Raw genomic sequence first — 17,924 nt, 5'->3', positions numbered from 1 at the left:
ATATTACTAAAGTATTAAAAACTGAGTAAGTGGGTTTATTTTGGGAATGCAAGAAGATTTAGCATCCACAAATCAATTAATATAGTATACTTTGTTAGTAAGATAATGGACAAAAACCATATCCTTTCAGTAAACAGAAAAACATTTGGAAAAAAACTGTTTTATGATAATTTTTTTTAAGTTTATTTATTTTGGAGAGAGAAAGAGATCTCCAGTGAGTGAGGGGCATAGTGTGAGAGAAAATTCTAAGCAGGCTCTGTACTGTCAGCACAGAGTTTGATGCAAGGCTAATGACCTGAGCCAGAAATCAAGAGTTGGACACTCAGCTGACTGAGACACTCAGGCGCCCCCTGATGAAAAAAATTTTTGAACATACTAGACATAGAGAAGGAAATCTAAATCTGATCTAGGGCATGTATGTAAATGAAGTTTTTTTATTTCTTCTTTTAGGGCTCATAGACCTGTCCTTTCTGTTTTCCAGTGTCTTGAAATTGTTATTTTATATATTTTGTCTGATGTTCTAGTTTTTCTTTAGGTGGGAGAATAAATCCAGTTCCTCTTTCTCTATCTTCAATGAAAGCAAACTTTCACAAATTTACTTCTAATTGTTTTATTCATTAGATGATTAGGTGATGTTTTGGAGAAAAACAAAAAATACAGAGTTATACTGCTTAAGAAAAGAAAGTGATTTTTATGTTCAGAAGTAATATATTAGACATTAAGATTTTGTTGCAGGATTGATGTGCTACCTACTGTGCACTAAGGAGGCACTTTAGGATTTTGTTATGAATGATTATTTGTATATAACTTTGTGTGGAGAATTAACATTTTTGTCATGCTGAACTTTATCAAAAAAGTACATGGTAGGTCACTTTCTTTATTCAATCTTTGTTTCCAGTCTATCAAATTGCATAGTGTTTTATAAAAGACTTCTGTCTTTCTTTATTAAGTTTACTTTTTGATATTTTATATTTTGCGTGATTAGAATTATTTTTTTAATTTAGTTAATTTGGAGTAATATTTTAGGTATTTTATAATTGGCCATGGTATTTAGTTGTCATTGGTGCAAAATTTTAGTTTGTTTTTTTAATTATCTTTGTGATTTGCATATTAGGTATGTTAATATTGTGTCTCTTAGATAATTAACAACTATTTTACCCTATTAACCCTTCCCCACCTTTTAAAAAATTCCGTTCCTCTTCTTTTCAAATGAAAACATTGGTTTTCCTTTATGAATGCTTTTCTTTTTTATTTGCTGAGAATGTAGAATGTACATTCTCCCAAGTTGAAGAATGTAGAAATAGNAGTCAGACGCTTAACCGACTAAGCCACCCAGGCGCCCCTAGAAATAGATTTTCTTTGAAAACTAATTCAGTTTTAGTTTTGAAAGAACTAGCTATGGGCTCCCAATACTATTTTTGAAAAATAAATCACCTCTTTATCTTACTGCATTTATTTATATATTTAAATGTGGGTATATTTTTTAAGTTCTTTATATCTTTTGTTTATTTCTGCTCCCAAAATATTATAATAATTTATTTTCATAAAATACTCTATAGTTGTGGTTTCTTTTTTTATTAGGTGTTTTCACTTTAACATTATACCAAAATCACAACTTAAGACTAGGCAAGTATCTTTTATAATTAGTTTTAGAGACTAGATGAAGACAGATACCTTAAAAGAATTTTTACAGAGAATTCTGTTGAGATTGCTTAAATGAGTACACAAGAAGAAAGGTGATTTCGTGTGTTTTTAAGAAAATCTTATTAATATATGTGATAGGATTACCATTTCTTGGTTAAAATCTAGGGTTTTGGGGGGCTTGTTTTTTTAATTTCCTATATGATATATTTTATCTGTAATCTTTGCTAAAGAAATTGTTTCTTTGTTTTTATAGTTTTGGTAAGCAGTTTGGAGGAAAAAGAGGATGTGATTGTCTTGTATTAGAGCCTTCAGAAATGATTGTGGTAAGAACTCTAAAGAATGCTGATTTGTTTTTTTTTTCTTTTTTTATTATGCTTCAGTTTCAACTTTAAATGTAGTAAGCTTTTAAATACTCAAGGAGGTTCCATTACTATGGCTTTTAAAATATGAAGTAGCATCAAACCTTTATATTTCCAAATTTGATATGTTTTTATCTACTTTAAGTTTTTTCTGATCCTCAAGAGAATTTGGAAAATGATACAGTTACATGTAACATTTCCAAATTTGGTGATTTGTTTTACTACTTTTACCAGAAATTTTAAATAAAGGCACCCTGATTTTTCAAATGTTTCCTCTTTTCCTGTTGAATTTAGTTCATAATCTTTTACCATCCATATTCTGTTTCCTGGACTTGAGGGAAAGAGATAAAGAGACACATAATTATAAGCAAGTAAGAAATGGTTTACATCTTCATATTTTTACTTAAAGAGTATACTTAAGGAATAATCCTTTTTACTAAGAAATCTGGGTAGTTGATGTAACTTTAGAAAATCTAACTTTTTTTTACCATTAAAAGAACCAAGAACACAGCTTTGTTTTACCTTGTTCTGAGATGACCTTACTAGAAAACAGTTTATGCTGAATGGACTCATTGTCTTACTAGCATCTCACGTAGATGATCCTGTCATCTAATTTGATTTTAAACTAATGAGAAGTAAGGTTGCATTCTTAATGAAGCATTTTATTGTCAGTGCACAAAACTAAACCACTTCACCATTTCATGGTGCTATTGTCATGCAAATCTTCAAATAGTTTTGTTTTCTCTTCCCCATACTGGATCACCTAAATTATCATGCATTCACTGTACTAAATTTCATTCTTTAGCTCCTAAAAGGCAAAGATTAGGTCATAATTAGTTTGTGTCTTTGTTAGGATTGCAGAGTGCTGCCTGCATATTAGGTATTCACTGAATGTTGAATTGAAATTTGTTCAAGGCTTGGACTGTGTATTATGTTTAAGTGTTGGTATGTACAGCGTATCTAGTAAGGCCTCAGAACTTTCTGTTTTTAATAAATGGATTGAGGGACATGGCCAGAAAACTGCCTCAGACGGTACTGGTTTTCTCATTGATTTGTCATTGGACGTATTTTGTATTTCTTTTACTTTATCAGGAAAGAATTGTGCTTTTTACTGCAGTGTTCTCATTTGTATTGTTTTTTTTTTTTTGTTTTGTTTTATTGTGTTAAAATATACAACATAAAACTTACTATCTCAGCTATTTTTTTTTTTTACAAATAGTTTATTGTCAAATTAGTTTCCACATAACACTCAGTGCTCATCCCCACAAGTGTCCTCCTCCATGCCCATCCCCCCCTCCCCCCCCACATCCATCAGTCCTCAGTTTTTGTCAGCATTCAAGAGTCTCTCATGGTTTGCCTCTCTCCCTCTCCCCCACTATTTTTCCCCTTCTTCTCCCCCATGGTCCTCTGTTTAGTTCCTCCTAATCCACCTATGTGTGCAAACATATGATATTTGTCCTTCTCTGCCTGACTTATTTCTCTCAGCATAACACCCTCAAGGTCCATCCATGTTGCTACACATGGCCAGATTTCATGGTTTCTCATTGCCATGTAGTATTCCATGGTATAGATAAACCACGTCTTCTTGATCTATTCATCTGTTGATGGACACTTAGGCTCTTTCCATGTTTTAGCTATTGTGGAGAGTGCTGCTATGAACATTGGGGTCCATGTGCTCCTATGCATCAGCATTTCTGTATCCCTTGGGTAAATTTATCTCAGCTATTTTTAAGTACTTAGTTCACTGTGTTAAGTTAGTAATTATGTAGAAAGTAATCACTGATTAATTATTAAATTAACTTTCCCCTTAAGTTAAAGGGAAAGCTTTTTTCCTCTCCAGGTCTGAAGTTAGCCTTTTCTGTAAGGAGATCTGCTTGCTTTTAGTGGAGGATAGTATTTAAAGGCAGGTTGTTTGCATTGTTCCAAGTGCCTCTTTGCTTATAGGACCTCTCAGTGAACAGAGTTAGAAAATATATCTGTGAGTGTATGTATACCCACACACTTAGGTGTACTCATATCTGTCTTTCTATATGTGTTTAATACCTAGAAGTTTATTCTGGCCTTTCCTCTTGGCTTATTTGTACCTTCTCTTTCTACCAGCGACTAACTTGATTTCTATTGTCATTGTATTTACTTAACACAGTCTGGTAAGAATTCCATGATGATAACATTGGAGACAGAATTCAGTGTTGCTAGCTAGACTATTAATGTGCACAGATACTTTTATTCTAAGTGTACAAGTTGAGATTTTTTAAATGTATAATCTTTATAATTTACCTCTACATCAGAATATAAAATATTTTAATTATCCACCCTAAAAGCAAGGAAGTACTCAGAGAATTATAGGGACCTGGCAAAAGACAGAGGAGCCAGATTAAAAGGACTCCTGTTGGCCAAATCTGGGACATTTTGAGAATCCACATAAAAAGTCATAGTAATTAGTGTTACCACTATGTATAATATAAGAATTTTAAGTTCTTCAGCTACGATGACTGAATGAAGGAGAAGTTCTTCCTGATAATTCAATGTGAACTAATACAGAAAGAATGATTTTAGAAAATGATTAAAGAATTCTAAGACTTGGGGGATAATATTTGAGAAAACAATATTTACATACTCTGAACATACCGCCACAAATTTATGATGGGGAAAATTACCAAATTTCTAATGGGGTAACATGGAGGATACGACTCTAAGGAAAATCATTGCTGCCACCATCAGTATGGGCACCAGCTGATAACATACTAGTCCTGATATGATGAACTGAGTAGGACAGAATATCACCTTTAAGATAATTTCCTTCCAGAAATGCCTGCCTGAATTCCCTTTAACTTAGTCATTAGAAAATATCATACAAGACAAATTGAAGATATTCTACCAATTGATTAGCCTATACTCTAAATATTCCAGTGTCAAAAAAAACACAAAGACTGAGGAACTGTTCCGGATTAAAGGCAAAAAAAAGACATGTAACTAAACACAATGTTTGATCTTGTATTAAATCTTAGATATGGAGGGACAGTGTGGCTATGAGTGTATTTGGCACAATTGATGAAAATTGAATATGGACTTGTGGGTTAAATAATACCAAATTTGCTGATTTTGAGAAGTATACTGCAGTTGTGTGAAACAAAATCTTTCTTCTTAGGAAATACATATTGACATTTTGGGGTCAGTTTATACAAAGCTGTTGCAGAAAAAAAATTTACATGTTTGTATATAATACCTTAAAAACTACCCCAAAAATCACATCAGATATTTATTGAATTTACAGTCTTAATTTTTTTATTAATGGTATTTATTTATTTTGAGAGAGAGCGAGCATTAAGCAGGGGAGGGGCAGAGAAAAGGAGAGAGAGAATCCCAAGTAGGTTCCTCACCATCAGCACAGAGCCGGATACAGGGCCGGAACTCATGGACTGTGGGATTATGACCCTAAGCCAAGATCAAGATTTGGATGCTTAACCAACTGTGGCAGCCAGGTGTCCCTGAATTTACACAATCTTATATGTGAATTGTATCTCAAAGCTGGAATAAAATAAGTGTCCGAGAAAATAGTGAAAATTAAAGATAGGCAATGAAGGCATAACATTAATAATTTTAACAGTTCCAAGACCAAGAAATCCATAGAAAGCAATTATATTTAAAACAATATCTAAATTGTTTTAAAAATTAGAAAAGATTTGTAAAGGGTTTGCTGGGAACTGGGGAAATGAGCCCAGAATGATAATTTCCAGAACATTTCCTAATAAAACTGTTTGATTTCAAAGGTAAAAAATCCTTAATGCCTACAATTAAAAACGTTACATAACTTCCAAAGGCAAATGAATTGAACTGCTGCAAACATTTAAAAATCCACTGGGGCAATCAAAACAAGGCACAAGTAGAGCAGTATTTTTAAAAAAGAAAGTGTAGGGATGCCTGGGTGGCTCAGTCAGTTAAGTCTCCATCTTTGGCCTAGGTCATGATCTCATGATTCATGGGTTTGAGCCCCACATTGGGTTCTGTGCTGATACCTCAGGAGCCTAGAGCCTGTTGGGGATCCATATTCATTCATTCTCTATCTCTGTCTCTGTCTCTCTCTCTGTCTCTCTGTCTCTGTCTCTCTCTCTCTCACACACACACACACACACACAAAACACTAAATAGAAACATTCAAACAATAATAAGAAAAAATAAGTAAATAAAACTAAAAAAAGAAAGTATGAACTAATGATTTTATATCAGTCACACTGTCTTTATCAAGATTATGGAAAAACAGTTTTCAACATAAAAGATCTTAGGGAACACAACCATGAGCTGTTTTTAAGGAATCTGCTACAGGATATTTAATCCACCTGAGAAGTAATTGGGAAAACCTCAGCAAAAGGAATGTTTAAAATACATAAATGTATTGGTAAGACAAACACAGGTAGAGATGTAAGGGAAAGACTATTTATATGTTGTGATACAATAGGAATACTACAGCTAAAGGAAAAGTGAGAGTGAAATAGTAAAAAGAATTAGCTTTATGGATTATTGTTTGTTGCATAATGAATAGGTGAGAGTGTTAGAATAAAAATGCTAAACTAGATAATTATCAACTGTGGAATTTGATTAATATATAATATAGTTATTTCATACATGTTGGCAGAAGACGTAACACTTATGGGTCAGAAACAAAGAACTTTTTTACTTGTAGTATAGCAAGCAACATATCATTAGAATATTTCTCTAGATTCCCGTTGCTTCCCAGGTCCCATGGAGGCAATGCTGGGTGGCCCACATTGATGCCACACACATAGTAGGTTTGCATCACGACTAAGAATCACTGAGCTTGGGGAATATACTGCTTTTATACTGAGTAAGCCTGCTCCCCGCTCCCCCTGCAGGAAACATTATCTCATCCTTCAGGATTGCTAACTACAAGTATAACTCTGAGAAACGGCCCAGTTAATGAGTGGTTAGGACTCTGCATTCTTGGCAAATGCAGCACAAGAGGCCCAGGGAAGACTGTGTTTCCCTGCAGATAGTAAAAGAATAGTAAGAGAACAGGTGGACCATAACAAGCATTGGCACGGGTGTAGGAAAATTAAAGCACTCATACATCGCTGGTAGAAATAAAAAGTGGGGCAGTCTCTTTGGAGAACAATTTGACAGTTTATGAAATGGGTACAATTAAAATTAACATGTGTCCCATCAGTTCCATTCCCACATGTATACCCAAGAGGAATGAAAATGTTTCCATATAGAATTTTGTACACTAATGTTCCTAACATAATAGCTGAAAAGTGGAAACAAACCAGTATAAGACAGATAAACAAAATGTTTTATGTTCATATTATGGCATATTATGCTGCAACAAAAAGGAATCCTGTAATATAGCTGAATTGTAATGTTGGTGAATCTTGAAAACATTGTTCTAAGAAAACTGACACAAAAAGCTACCTAGTATATGATTCCATTTATGTGAAATATCTAGAAGACGGAAATTCTTAGCAGCAAAAAGTTGATGCCAGTGAGCATAGGGTTACTTTTGGGGATGATAAAAATGTTCTGGAACTAGATAATGGTTGCACAACATTGTGAATAGAACAAAAAGCATTGAATTGTATAGTTTAGAAAGGTGGATTTTATGGTATGTGAATTATATCTCAGAAACAAAAATGTATGAGAAAGAATACAGGGACAGACTTTTTTAAAAGGTTTAAGTAGGGGTTCCTGGGTGGCTCAGTTGGTTAAGTGTCTGACCTTGGCTCAGGTCATAATCTCGTGGTTCATGTGTTCGAGCCCCATGCTGGGCTCTGTGCTTACAGCTTCGGATTCTGTGTCTCCCTCACTCCCTCCCCCCCCCCCACATACTCTTTATCTCTTCCTCAGAAATAAACATTAAAAAAAAAAAAGTTTAAGTAAAAAAGTAACAAAAATAAAGGTCTTCCTAAATACAAAAACAAATTTTTATTGAAGCAAAGAGTATACATATCATGGAGAAATAAAGTATACATAATTATAAAATGTTATAAAATTGAAAACAGTAATCTTAGTCATACCGGTAAATGTGAATGGCTTCATCTACCCATTGTAAGGAAAAGGTTTTTGGTTTGTTCCCCAAAGAAGACCCACCTGTATGCTTTGTAAAAGAGGCGCTCCTTAGATTCTCAACCAAATAATGCAGGAAGGCTAAAAATAAAGCAGTAGCTAATTGCATACTAGACAAACTGAAAATGAAAGGGGGACAGGTATTGTAATCTTAATACCAAAGTAGGATTCAATCCAAAAAGCATTAACTGTAATATAGACATTTTTTAGTGCTAAAACCTACAATCTTTAGGGCAGATACAATACGTGAATAATTTTGGCAGCAAATTACACAGAAACGTATAGAAAACACTCCAGAGAATTCAATGAGACATAGAAATATACTAGTAGAGAATTTAATTCTCTGAGTACAAAATAAAGTAGAGTAAAACTGAGAAGACCTGGACAACATAAACAATAAGGTGAATCTTAGGAAGTTATGTTCGGTTATGTGTGTTGTTATTACCATATCTGGTGCCTGTGCCACAGTCACAAAAACAGATCATGTATTTATTTAAAGAATAGTAGTTTTCATAAAGTAGATATATTAAAAACGCTTTCTGATTACATGCAGTAATTCTTAATTAGCAATAAAAAATTAATTGGCTCTTCCACTTGGAAAATTAAAGCCTATCAAACAACTTTCTGTGAAAAGAGAAATACATACTGAAATTACAGAATTTTGCAAATAACAGAAAATATACTATGTATCAATCTGTGAAGTACACAAAATATCGAGAAACCAGAGGGAAAATGAGCAAAAGGAATAAATTCACAGGAGATCCAAATACTAGGAGTAACATGCAAATTTTAAAATAGCTGATGAGTATTACAAAGATTTAGTGGAGTTTTAGAGGATTGGAAACTATAAAATGAAAGAATGAATTCCAGCTTCCAACTAGAAACATCTATAAATGAAAATAAAAACTCAGTAGGTAGGTTTTATGGAAGGTAAAACTTGGCCAAGTAGTGGTTTAGGGAAGTGAATGATAAGCACGAAGAAAATGAGCACCTGAAGAAAAAAAATTAAAATTAAGTAATGGAGTGTAGGAGACAGATAACAGAAAAGGTCTTATTAAGTGTAATTGGAATCACAGAAGGAAAGGAAAGAATGACAAGTATTAGAAGAGAGAATGGCTAAGGATTTTTCAAAAACTATCAAAAGCAATCAACTCACAGATTGTAGAACTCTACAATCTCAAGGCAGAATAAACATAAAAAAGCTTTGGTGTAAGCACATTACAGTAAAACTACTGAAATCCAAAAACAAAGTTATAAAAAAAAACACGCATTACTTTTAAACCAGCACAACTGGTAAAACACCCACTGACAGCAAACATTTAAGGAACGTTTGTTAGGGATTGAGCAATTTTCAAGCAAGGCTAAGAACATTTTCATCTGTAGACAAGCACTCAGTTTACTAAGTGGGAGTTTTTTAGGCAAAAAGGAATCGCAGATGGAAGCATAGATATGTGGAAAGTAATAAGGACAATGTAAAGAATTTATTTATATTTATATTGACTGTAGAAATGAATATTGACTCTAGAAACCAATATTGTGTCTTTTCCACGTTAAACAAATGACATAAGAAAAGGAGAGATGGAGTGAATTGCTAAGATGTTTGCCTTTTCTAGAAAGTGGCAAATATACTAATAGTGGATTTTAATACGTCAAGCATGTATGTCATCTAAATATACAGCTTAAATAAGAGGGGATTTGGAGGGTGCCTGGGTGGTTCAGTTGCTTATGCATCCAGCTGTAGGTCCCAGCTCTGTGAATTCTGGCCCTGCATTAGGCTCTGTGTTAGGCATTAAACCTTTAAAAAAGGGTAGGGGGATGGAATAATAAATGAAACTAAAGCACAGGAGAGAAGAAACAACATAACAGGATCAAAGAACATAAGATGATAGATTTCCCTTCAAGTAGATCAGAAATTACAGTAAATACAAATATTCCATTAAAACAATTATCAGATTACATTTTTAAAATTTTTTAATATTTTATTTTTGAGAGAGAGAGAGAGAGAGAGAGATACAGATACAGAATCTGAAGCAGGCTCCAGGCTCTGAGCTAGTTGTCAGCACAGAGCCTGATGCGGGGCTTAGAACTCACGAACCGCGAGATCATGACCTAAGCCGAAGTTGGATGCTTAACTGACTGAACCACCCAGGCGCCCTTAATTTTTAAGTTTATTGAGTGATAGAGCACGCGCGAGCGAGCGAGAGAGAGAGCCAGAGAGCCTGTGTGCACATGGGTGAGGACAGGACAGAGAGTGAGAGAGAGAGAATCCCACGCAGGCTCCATGTTGTCAGTGCAGAGCCCAAGGCGGTGCTTGAACTCAGGAACTGTGAGATCATGACCTGAGCCAAAATCTAGAGTTAGACCCTTAACTAAGCAACCTAGGTGCCCCAGATTAAAATTTTAAAACACAGTTATATGCCACTTGAAAAAAACAGCAGTGTAGATAAAAGGTTTGAGAAAAAACATCACTTCTCAGTCTTTCAGCTAAGAATAAGTGGAGGAGGAAAAAAAAAAGTAGAAAACAAATCTATGGAAGAAGTTGTATCTTAAAAGCATTAGTCAAGAGAGCTGGTGCATTTCCTAAGTGTAATTTAAGGCAAGAAGCATTTAGTGTAAAAATAGTATTTCATATTGATAAACATGTATCTAGGTTAAATAATCGTAGAATTTTACATCCCTGATTTATACAGATATATAAAAAGTTGTCATCAGTAAAAATAAAACTTAACAAATCCACAATGACAGTGAAAGATTTAAATATCCTTTAAAAGTGTTAAAGCAAGCTTGAGGAATCATAAGGACTTTGAGGATTTGAACCTTTGCCCAATAGTCCTCTAGAAAACATTACACCCATCAATAACAGAATGTAACTACTTTTCAGTTGCACATGGATTATTTTTAAATGTGACTATACTCTGCAACATAAAATAAATTTCAGGAAAGAATTCAATTTTTAGTTTGTTTTTTGACCACCATGGAATTAATTTAAAAAGCAGTTTCAAAAACAACTAGAACAAAAAATAACTTCTGAAATTCAGGAGTATGCTTTAAATCACTTGTCAGAGTCACTATGAAAGTGAGAAAATACTTGGAGCTGAATTAAGATGATCTGTCAGAATGTATGAAATTCATCTTGAACCTTAGCTGAGCAATTTAAGCCTTAATGTTGATTTAAAAAATCAGTGGTATGTAAAGCAAACTTAAAGAGAATCAACAAAAGTAAAAGTTGTTTCTCAGAACAGAGTAATAGATTTGATAAATCTTTGTCAAAAATAGTCAAGAACAAAACATGTTGCATTGCTTAATATCAGGAGTGAGAAAGTGATTCACTACTGTGGATCTAATGAAAAATTTAAAAATGATAAAGGATATTAAAAACTTAAATAAGCTTAGGGGCACCTGAGTGGCTCAATTGGTTGAGCATCCAACTATTGATTTTCGTTCTGGTTATAATTCCAGGGTCATGGGATTCATTGCCTCTCTCATCTCTTTCCCTCCTCTATGTCTCTGTCTCTCTCTCCACCTTCCCTCCCTGCCTCCCTCTGCTCCTCTGTCCTGTGCATGCACACCCACTCACTTTCTAAGATAGAAACAAAAAAAAATTTTTAACTTAAATTTTACATCATCAGATTTCTTGAAAAATACAGTTTACCACAACAAGCTCATTCATGCATACACACAAACAAAAAGAAGAGCTTCATGATCCATTATGTAGAAGGAAAGTGAATCTGTAATTAACAGTCCTTTTCATTTAGAAATTTCCACCCGCGTGGTTTCACTGGTAAAGTTTTTCCAACATTTAAGAAAGAAAGAATACAAATAGTCTTAACAGGAAAGAGGAGGGCTAAATGCCTTTTTTTATGCTTCCAATTTTACTTTTATTGACATAGAAGTGACATATAGTGTGTGAGAGACCAGTTTAATTGTGATAGCAAAACGTGACAAGTAAATCACAGAAAGTCATTATTACAGATTAGTGGGTGTTTGTTTATTTTGAGAGAGAGGGAGCAAGCACACTAGCGAGTTTATGAGCAACGGGGGACAGGGAGAGAGAGGGAGAGAGAGAATCCCAAATAGGCTCTGTGCTGTCAACCCAGAGCCCGACTCGGGACTTGGACTCAAACCATTAAGATCATGACCACAGCTGAAATCAAGAGTTGGACATTTAACTGACTGAGCCACCCAAGTGCCCCAGTTTGTTTGTTTGTTTTTAATGAAAAATCTAAAAATTCTAAAAGAGTCAAATCCTGGTGATACACAGGATAAAGTATCGCGACTATGTTGATTTCTAGAGTTCCACGTTTGACTGAATTAGCAGGCTGAACATTTATTGTGCTTCTTAAATACAGTGCTTTTACAGATTTCGAGTTTGTGGCAACCCTTGGTGAGGGCTTCTGTTAAAAATGCCATTTTCAACAGCATTTGCTCACCTCTGTGTCTTTTGATCCCTTGGTAATTTTTGCTATATTTCAAACTTACTATATTTGTTACAGTGATCTGTGATCAGTGATTACAACTCACTGAAAGCTTACGTGATGGTTTGCATTTTTTAGCAATAAAGTATTTTTTAATTAAGGTTTGTACTTTTTTATTTTAGACATGCTCTTGTACTTTTTAGACAACAGTGTTTTGTAAACATAAGTTATGTTAGGAAGCGAAAAATTTTATTTGACTCACTTTATTGCAATATTTGCTTGGTAGCCTGTACCAAACCTACAGTATCTCTGAGGTATGCCTGGTTTTGAAAATCATTATGATTCACTATAGTAATATAATTAAAAAGTCATTTCGTCATCTGTATAGATACAGATTAAGCATTTGGTAGTACTCCAAACCCATTTAATGATTTTTGAAACTTTTAGCAAATTAGAAAAAGAAGGAAACTTTCATAACCCTATTAAAGGTATCTGCATTAACATTACAGTGAACATTGGAAACTTTATCCTGGAATTTGGGAATATTTGGAAAACTCAGAATTACCAAAATCCCTGGTTAAGAAGTACTTAAGTGCATTTAGAGTAGGGAAGGAGGATAGATTGGAAAAGAAAATGTAAAACTGTCCTTCACAGATGAAATGATTTGTATGTAGGAAATAAAAAAATTCATATGTATAAGCTTTTAGAATTAATAAATCATTTTAGCAGGGTCACAGGATACTTATTTGTACATAGAAATCAATTGTATTTCTATTTCTGAGAAACAAGTATTTAGAAAAATGTAATTTAGTGAACATACTATTTGTAAACATCAATAAGTCCATATACATTAGTTTAGATCTAACAAAAGTTGTAGGAAACATCTATATAAACCATAAATAATTTTAGAAATCTGTAGATCTAAATCAAGACAGTGAATATTTTAAAGATAGGATTATTATCTCTAAATTCCTGTAAAATTAAGTTCAATCCCCATCAGAATCCCAGCAGATTTTTTTAGGGAGATTAAGAACTTGACCCTGTATTGTGCACACATACACGTCACATAAGAGAAGAATACGTTGACATAAAAATACTTTGCTATAAAACTTAAGAAATTTGCAGAGACTTTGTTTTTAAATACTCCCCAAAAGCAAATAATTAAATTAAAAAAAAAAAAGATAACCGTGTTCTTAAATAGGGAGTTACCATTATAAAATTACTAACTTTCCTTTGGTTACCTTGTAAATTTGATGAGGTCCCAGTGAAAATTACCATCATGTATGGTGGTGATTTTGTCAAAAGTACCTGTAGAAGGGTAAAAAAAAACCAGAAGAGCTAGAGGAAACCTAAGAAAGAAGATCAACTTCTTGAGTGCAACAATGTAAAGATTTTTATATAATTAATATAATTTATAAAGGAGGTAAAAAATGTAATATCTAATCAAAAACAAAACAAATGAATTTAACATATGTAAAATTGTTGGTATAATTCTACCAAGATTTGTTGTTTCTGGTGACTCTCTCTTTTCCTTTTTTTTTCCTTCTTCTTTTTTTTTGGAATATAGTTTATTGTCAAATAGTTTTCCATACAACACCCAGTGCTCATCCCAACAAGTGCCCTCCTCCATGTCCATCACCCACTTTCCCCTCTCCTCCATCCCTCATCCATCCTCCATTAATCTCCATATTTAAGAGTCTCTTATGGTTTGCCTCCCTCCGTCTCTGTAACTTTTTTATTTCCCTTCTCATCCCCCATGGTCTTCTGTTAAGTTTCTCCTGATACACATAGCAGTGAAAACATATAGTATCTATCTTTCCCTGCTAACTTATTTCACGTAGCATAATACCCTCCATTTCCATCCACATTGCTACAAATGGCCGGATTTCATTCTTTCTCATTGCCAAGTAGTATTGTATTGTATATATAAACCACATTTTCTTGATCCATTTGTCAATTGATGGACAATTAGGCTCTTTCCATGGTTTGGCTATTGTTGAAAGTGCTGCTGTAAACATTGGGTTACGTGTGCCCGTAAATGCATCAACACTCCTGTATCCCTTGGGTAGATTACTAACAGTGCTGTTGCTGGGTCGTAAGGTGGTTCTATTGTTAATTTTTTGAGAAACCTCCACACTGTTTTCCAGAGGGGCTCCACCACTTTGCATTCCCACCAACAGTGTAGGAGGGTGCTCTTTCTTCACATCCTCGCCAGTGTCTATAGTCTCCTGATTTGTTCATTTTACCCACTCTGACCGGCATGAGGTGGTGTCTCAGTGAGGGTTTTGCTGGAGTCCAGCTTCAGCCAGTCCAGGGGGTCCCTGAAGGATAGACGCTGTAGGCGAGAGAGGGAAAGAGAGAGCCAGGAGATTCTTTCTGGTCACCAGGCAGGCATCTCTGCACTGACTGAGACTTAGCTTTATTTATGATTAAGTGTATGGGGGATAGCACAGAAGTGGCATTCTGATCATAAATTCTTTGATCAGTAAAGATTTTCCAGAGCATTGATACGTACAGCCTTATTATTAGTGGTTGATATGGGGTACTCATGCTTATCATATGGGGAAGGAAGGTATCTTTAGCATTCAAATAAAAACAAGACTGTTTTAGCATAGCAAGGCAGAGGTTAGTTCTTTATGAGCAGGGGTCAGTAGCCTGTTTATCACTTAATAGGAAGTATCCAGAAAAAAAAAAAATGTCTGCTCCCATAACCACAAAAGAAGTTCCTACAAGTTCCTTCACAAGATGCAATCATCATACCAAGGCCCGAATAAGGAGACAAGTCACTCCCGATGCCAATCAACAAGGTGCTTCAGGGGTTAGTGCTCAAGCAGAAAAAATTAAGTCGGGGTGAATATCAGTCATCATCTGACAGCAGGAGACCTTGCAAAACCCTGCCTTAACCTCACAAGGAGTATTCTCACCTAGTGCGTTCAGAATGGCTCCCAACAGGTTTTGATTTGTATTTCCCTGATGATGAGTGACATTGAGCATCATTTCCTGTGTTTGTTGGCCATCTGGGTGTCCTCTTTGGAGAAGTGTCTGTTCATGTCTTCTGCCCATTTCTTCACTGGATTATTTGTTTTTTGGGTGTGGAGTTTGGTTGAGTTCCTTACAGATTCTGGATACTAGCCCTTTATCTGATGTCATTTGCAACTATCTTTTCCCATTCTGTCAGTTGCCTATTAGTTTTATGGATTGTTTCCTTTGCTGTGCAGAAACTTTTCATCTTGATGAGATCCCAGTAGTTCATTTTTGCTGTTGATTCCCTTGCCTTAGGGGATGTGTTGAATAAGAAATTGCTGCGGCTGAGGTAGAGGAGTTTGATTGCTGCTCTCTCCTCTAGGGTTTTGGTGGTTTCCTATTTCACGTTCAGGTCCTTTATCCATTTTGAGTTTATTTTTGTGTATGGTGTGAGAAAGTGATCCAGTTTCATTCTTCTGCATGTTGCTGTCCAGTTCTCCCAGCACCATCTGTTAAAGAGGCTCTCTTTTCTCCTGGATGCTTTTCCCCGTTTTGTCAAAGATTAATTGGCCATACATGTGTGGGTTCAATTCTGGGTTCTCTATTCTATTCCATTGGTCTCTGTGTCTGTTTTTGTGCCAATACCGTACTGTCTTGATGATGACAGCTTTGTAGTAGAGGCTAAAGTCTGGGATGTTGATGTCTCCTGTTTTGGTTTTCGTCTTCAACATGACTTTGGCTATTTGGGGTCTTTTGTGGTTCCATACAAATTTTAGGATTATTCTAGCTTTGAGAAGAATGCTGGTGCAATTTTGATTGGGATTGCATTGAATGTGTAGATTGCTTTGGGTAGTAATGACATTTTAACAACATTTATTCTTTGATACGTGAGCATGGAATGTTTTTCCATTTCCTTGTGTCTTCAGTTTCCTTCATAATTTTTCTATAGTTCTCATCATACAGATCTTTTACATTTTTGATTAGGTTTATTCTGGCATATTTTATGGGGTTTTATTGTGCAATTGTGAATGGGATCAGTTTCTTGATTTCTCTTTCTGTTGCTTCATTGTTGGTGTATAAAAATGCAACCGATTTCTGTACATTGATTTTATACCCTGTGACTTTGCTGAATTCATGGATCAGTTCTAGCAGACTTTTGGAGGAGTCTGTTGGGTTTTCCATGTAGAGTATCATGTCCTCTGTGAAAAGTGAAAGTTTGATTTCATCTTTGCCAATTCTGATGCCTTTTATTTCATTTTTTTGCTTGATTGCTGATGCTAGGACTTCCAACACTATGTTAAACAACAGTGGTGAGAGTGGACACCTCTGTTGTGTTCCTGATCTCGGGGAAAGCTCTCAGTTTTTTCCCCTTTGAGGATGATATTGCCTGTGGGCTTTTCATAAATGGTATTTATGATGTTTAAGTATGTTCCTTCTATTCTGACTTTCTCGAGGTTTTTATCAGGAAAGGATGCTATATTTTGTCAAATGCTTTTTCTGCATCTATTGGCAGAGTCATATGTTTCTTATCTTTTCTTCTGTTAATGTGATGTAGCACATTGATTTGTGAATATTGAACCAGCCCTACAACCTAAGAATGAATCCTACGTGATCATGGTGAATAATTCTTTTTCTATGCTGTTGAATTCAATTTGCTTGATGAGAATTTTTGCATCCACGTACATCAGTGATATTGGCCTGTAGTTCTCTCTCTTTTTTTTTTTTTTTTTTTTTTTGGNCTGTGGTTCTCTTTTTTTGCTGGATTTCTGTCTGGTTTGGGAATCAGAGTGATGCTAGCTTCATAGAATGAGTCTGGAAGTTTTCCTTCCACTTCTGTTTTTGGGAACAGCTTGAGAAGGATAGGTGTTAACTTTGTTTTAAAAGTCTGATAGAATTCCCCTGGGAAGCCATCTGGCCTAGGACTTATTTGTTGGGAGATTTTTGATAACTGATTCAATTTCTTTACTAGTCATGGATATATTCAGATTTTCTGTTTCTTCCCGTTTGAGTTTTGGTAGTATGTGGGTGTTTAGGAATGTGTCCATTTCTTCTAGTTTGTCCAGTTTGTTGGCATATAATTTTTTATAGTATTCCCTGATAATTGCTTGTATTTCTGAGAGGTTATTTGTAATAAATCCATTTTCATTTGTGATTTTATCTGTTTGGGTTCTCTCTCTTTGAGAAACCTGGCTAGAAGTTTATCAGTTTTGTTTAATTTTTTTCAAAAAAGCAACTTTTGGTTTCACTGATCTGTTCAGCTGTTTTTTTGGATTCTATTTGTTTATTTCTGCCCTGATCTTTATTATTTTTGTTTTAATCAAAAAGTTTCATTTTCTCTTTAGACATTATCTTGTTCTTCTGTCATCTCCTTTCTGAATTTTAAGTATAAGTCTTTTTAGCCTATCTGTATCTTCGTGATTTCCCCTTTTTTTTAATCCCTTCATTTTTTAATGATTTCTTTTGG

General features: G+C 34.7%; 1 protein-coding gene across 5 annotated transcripts in view; it reads left to right on the top strand.

The window, feature by feature from the left end:
* RAPGEF6 (Rap guanine nucleotide exchange factor 6) overlaps window positions 1-17,924 on the top strand; it is a 201,739-nt gene that overhangs the window by 53,026 nt on the left and 130,789 nt on the right. For all 5 annotated transcript variants that reach the window (XM_077768585.1, XM_077768584.1, XM_077768583.1 and 2 more), the window contains one exon: window positions 1,898-1,967. In XM_077768585.1, coding sequence (XP_077624711.1) covers window positions 1,898-1,967 — 70 coding nt within the window. The remainder of the gene's footprint in view (window positions 1-1,897; window positions 1,968-17,924) is intronic.

This window comes from Crocuta crocuta, unplaced genomic scaffold (genome assembly GCF_008692635.1).
Source record: "Crocuta crocuta isolate KB4526 unplaced genomic scaffold, BGI_CrCroc_1.0 scaffold64, whole genome shotgun sequence".
Taxonomy (NCBI): Eukaryota; Metazoa; Chordata; class Mammalia; order Carnivora; family Hyaenidae; genus Crocuta; species Crocuta crocuta.
This window is presented reverse-complemented; position numbering and strand designations above follow the sequence as displayed.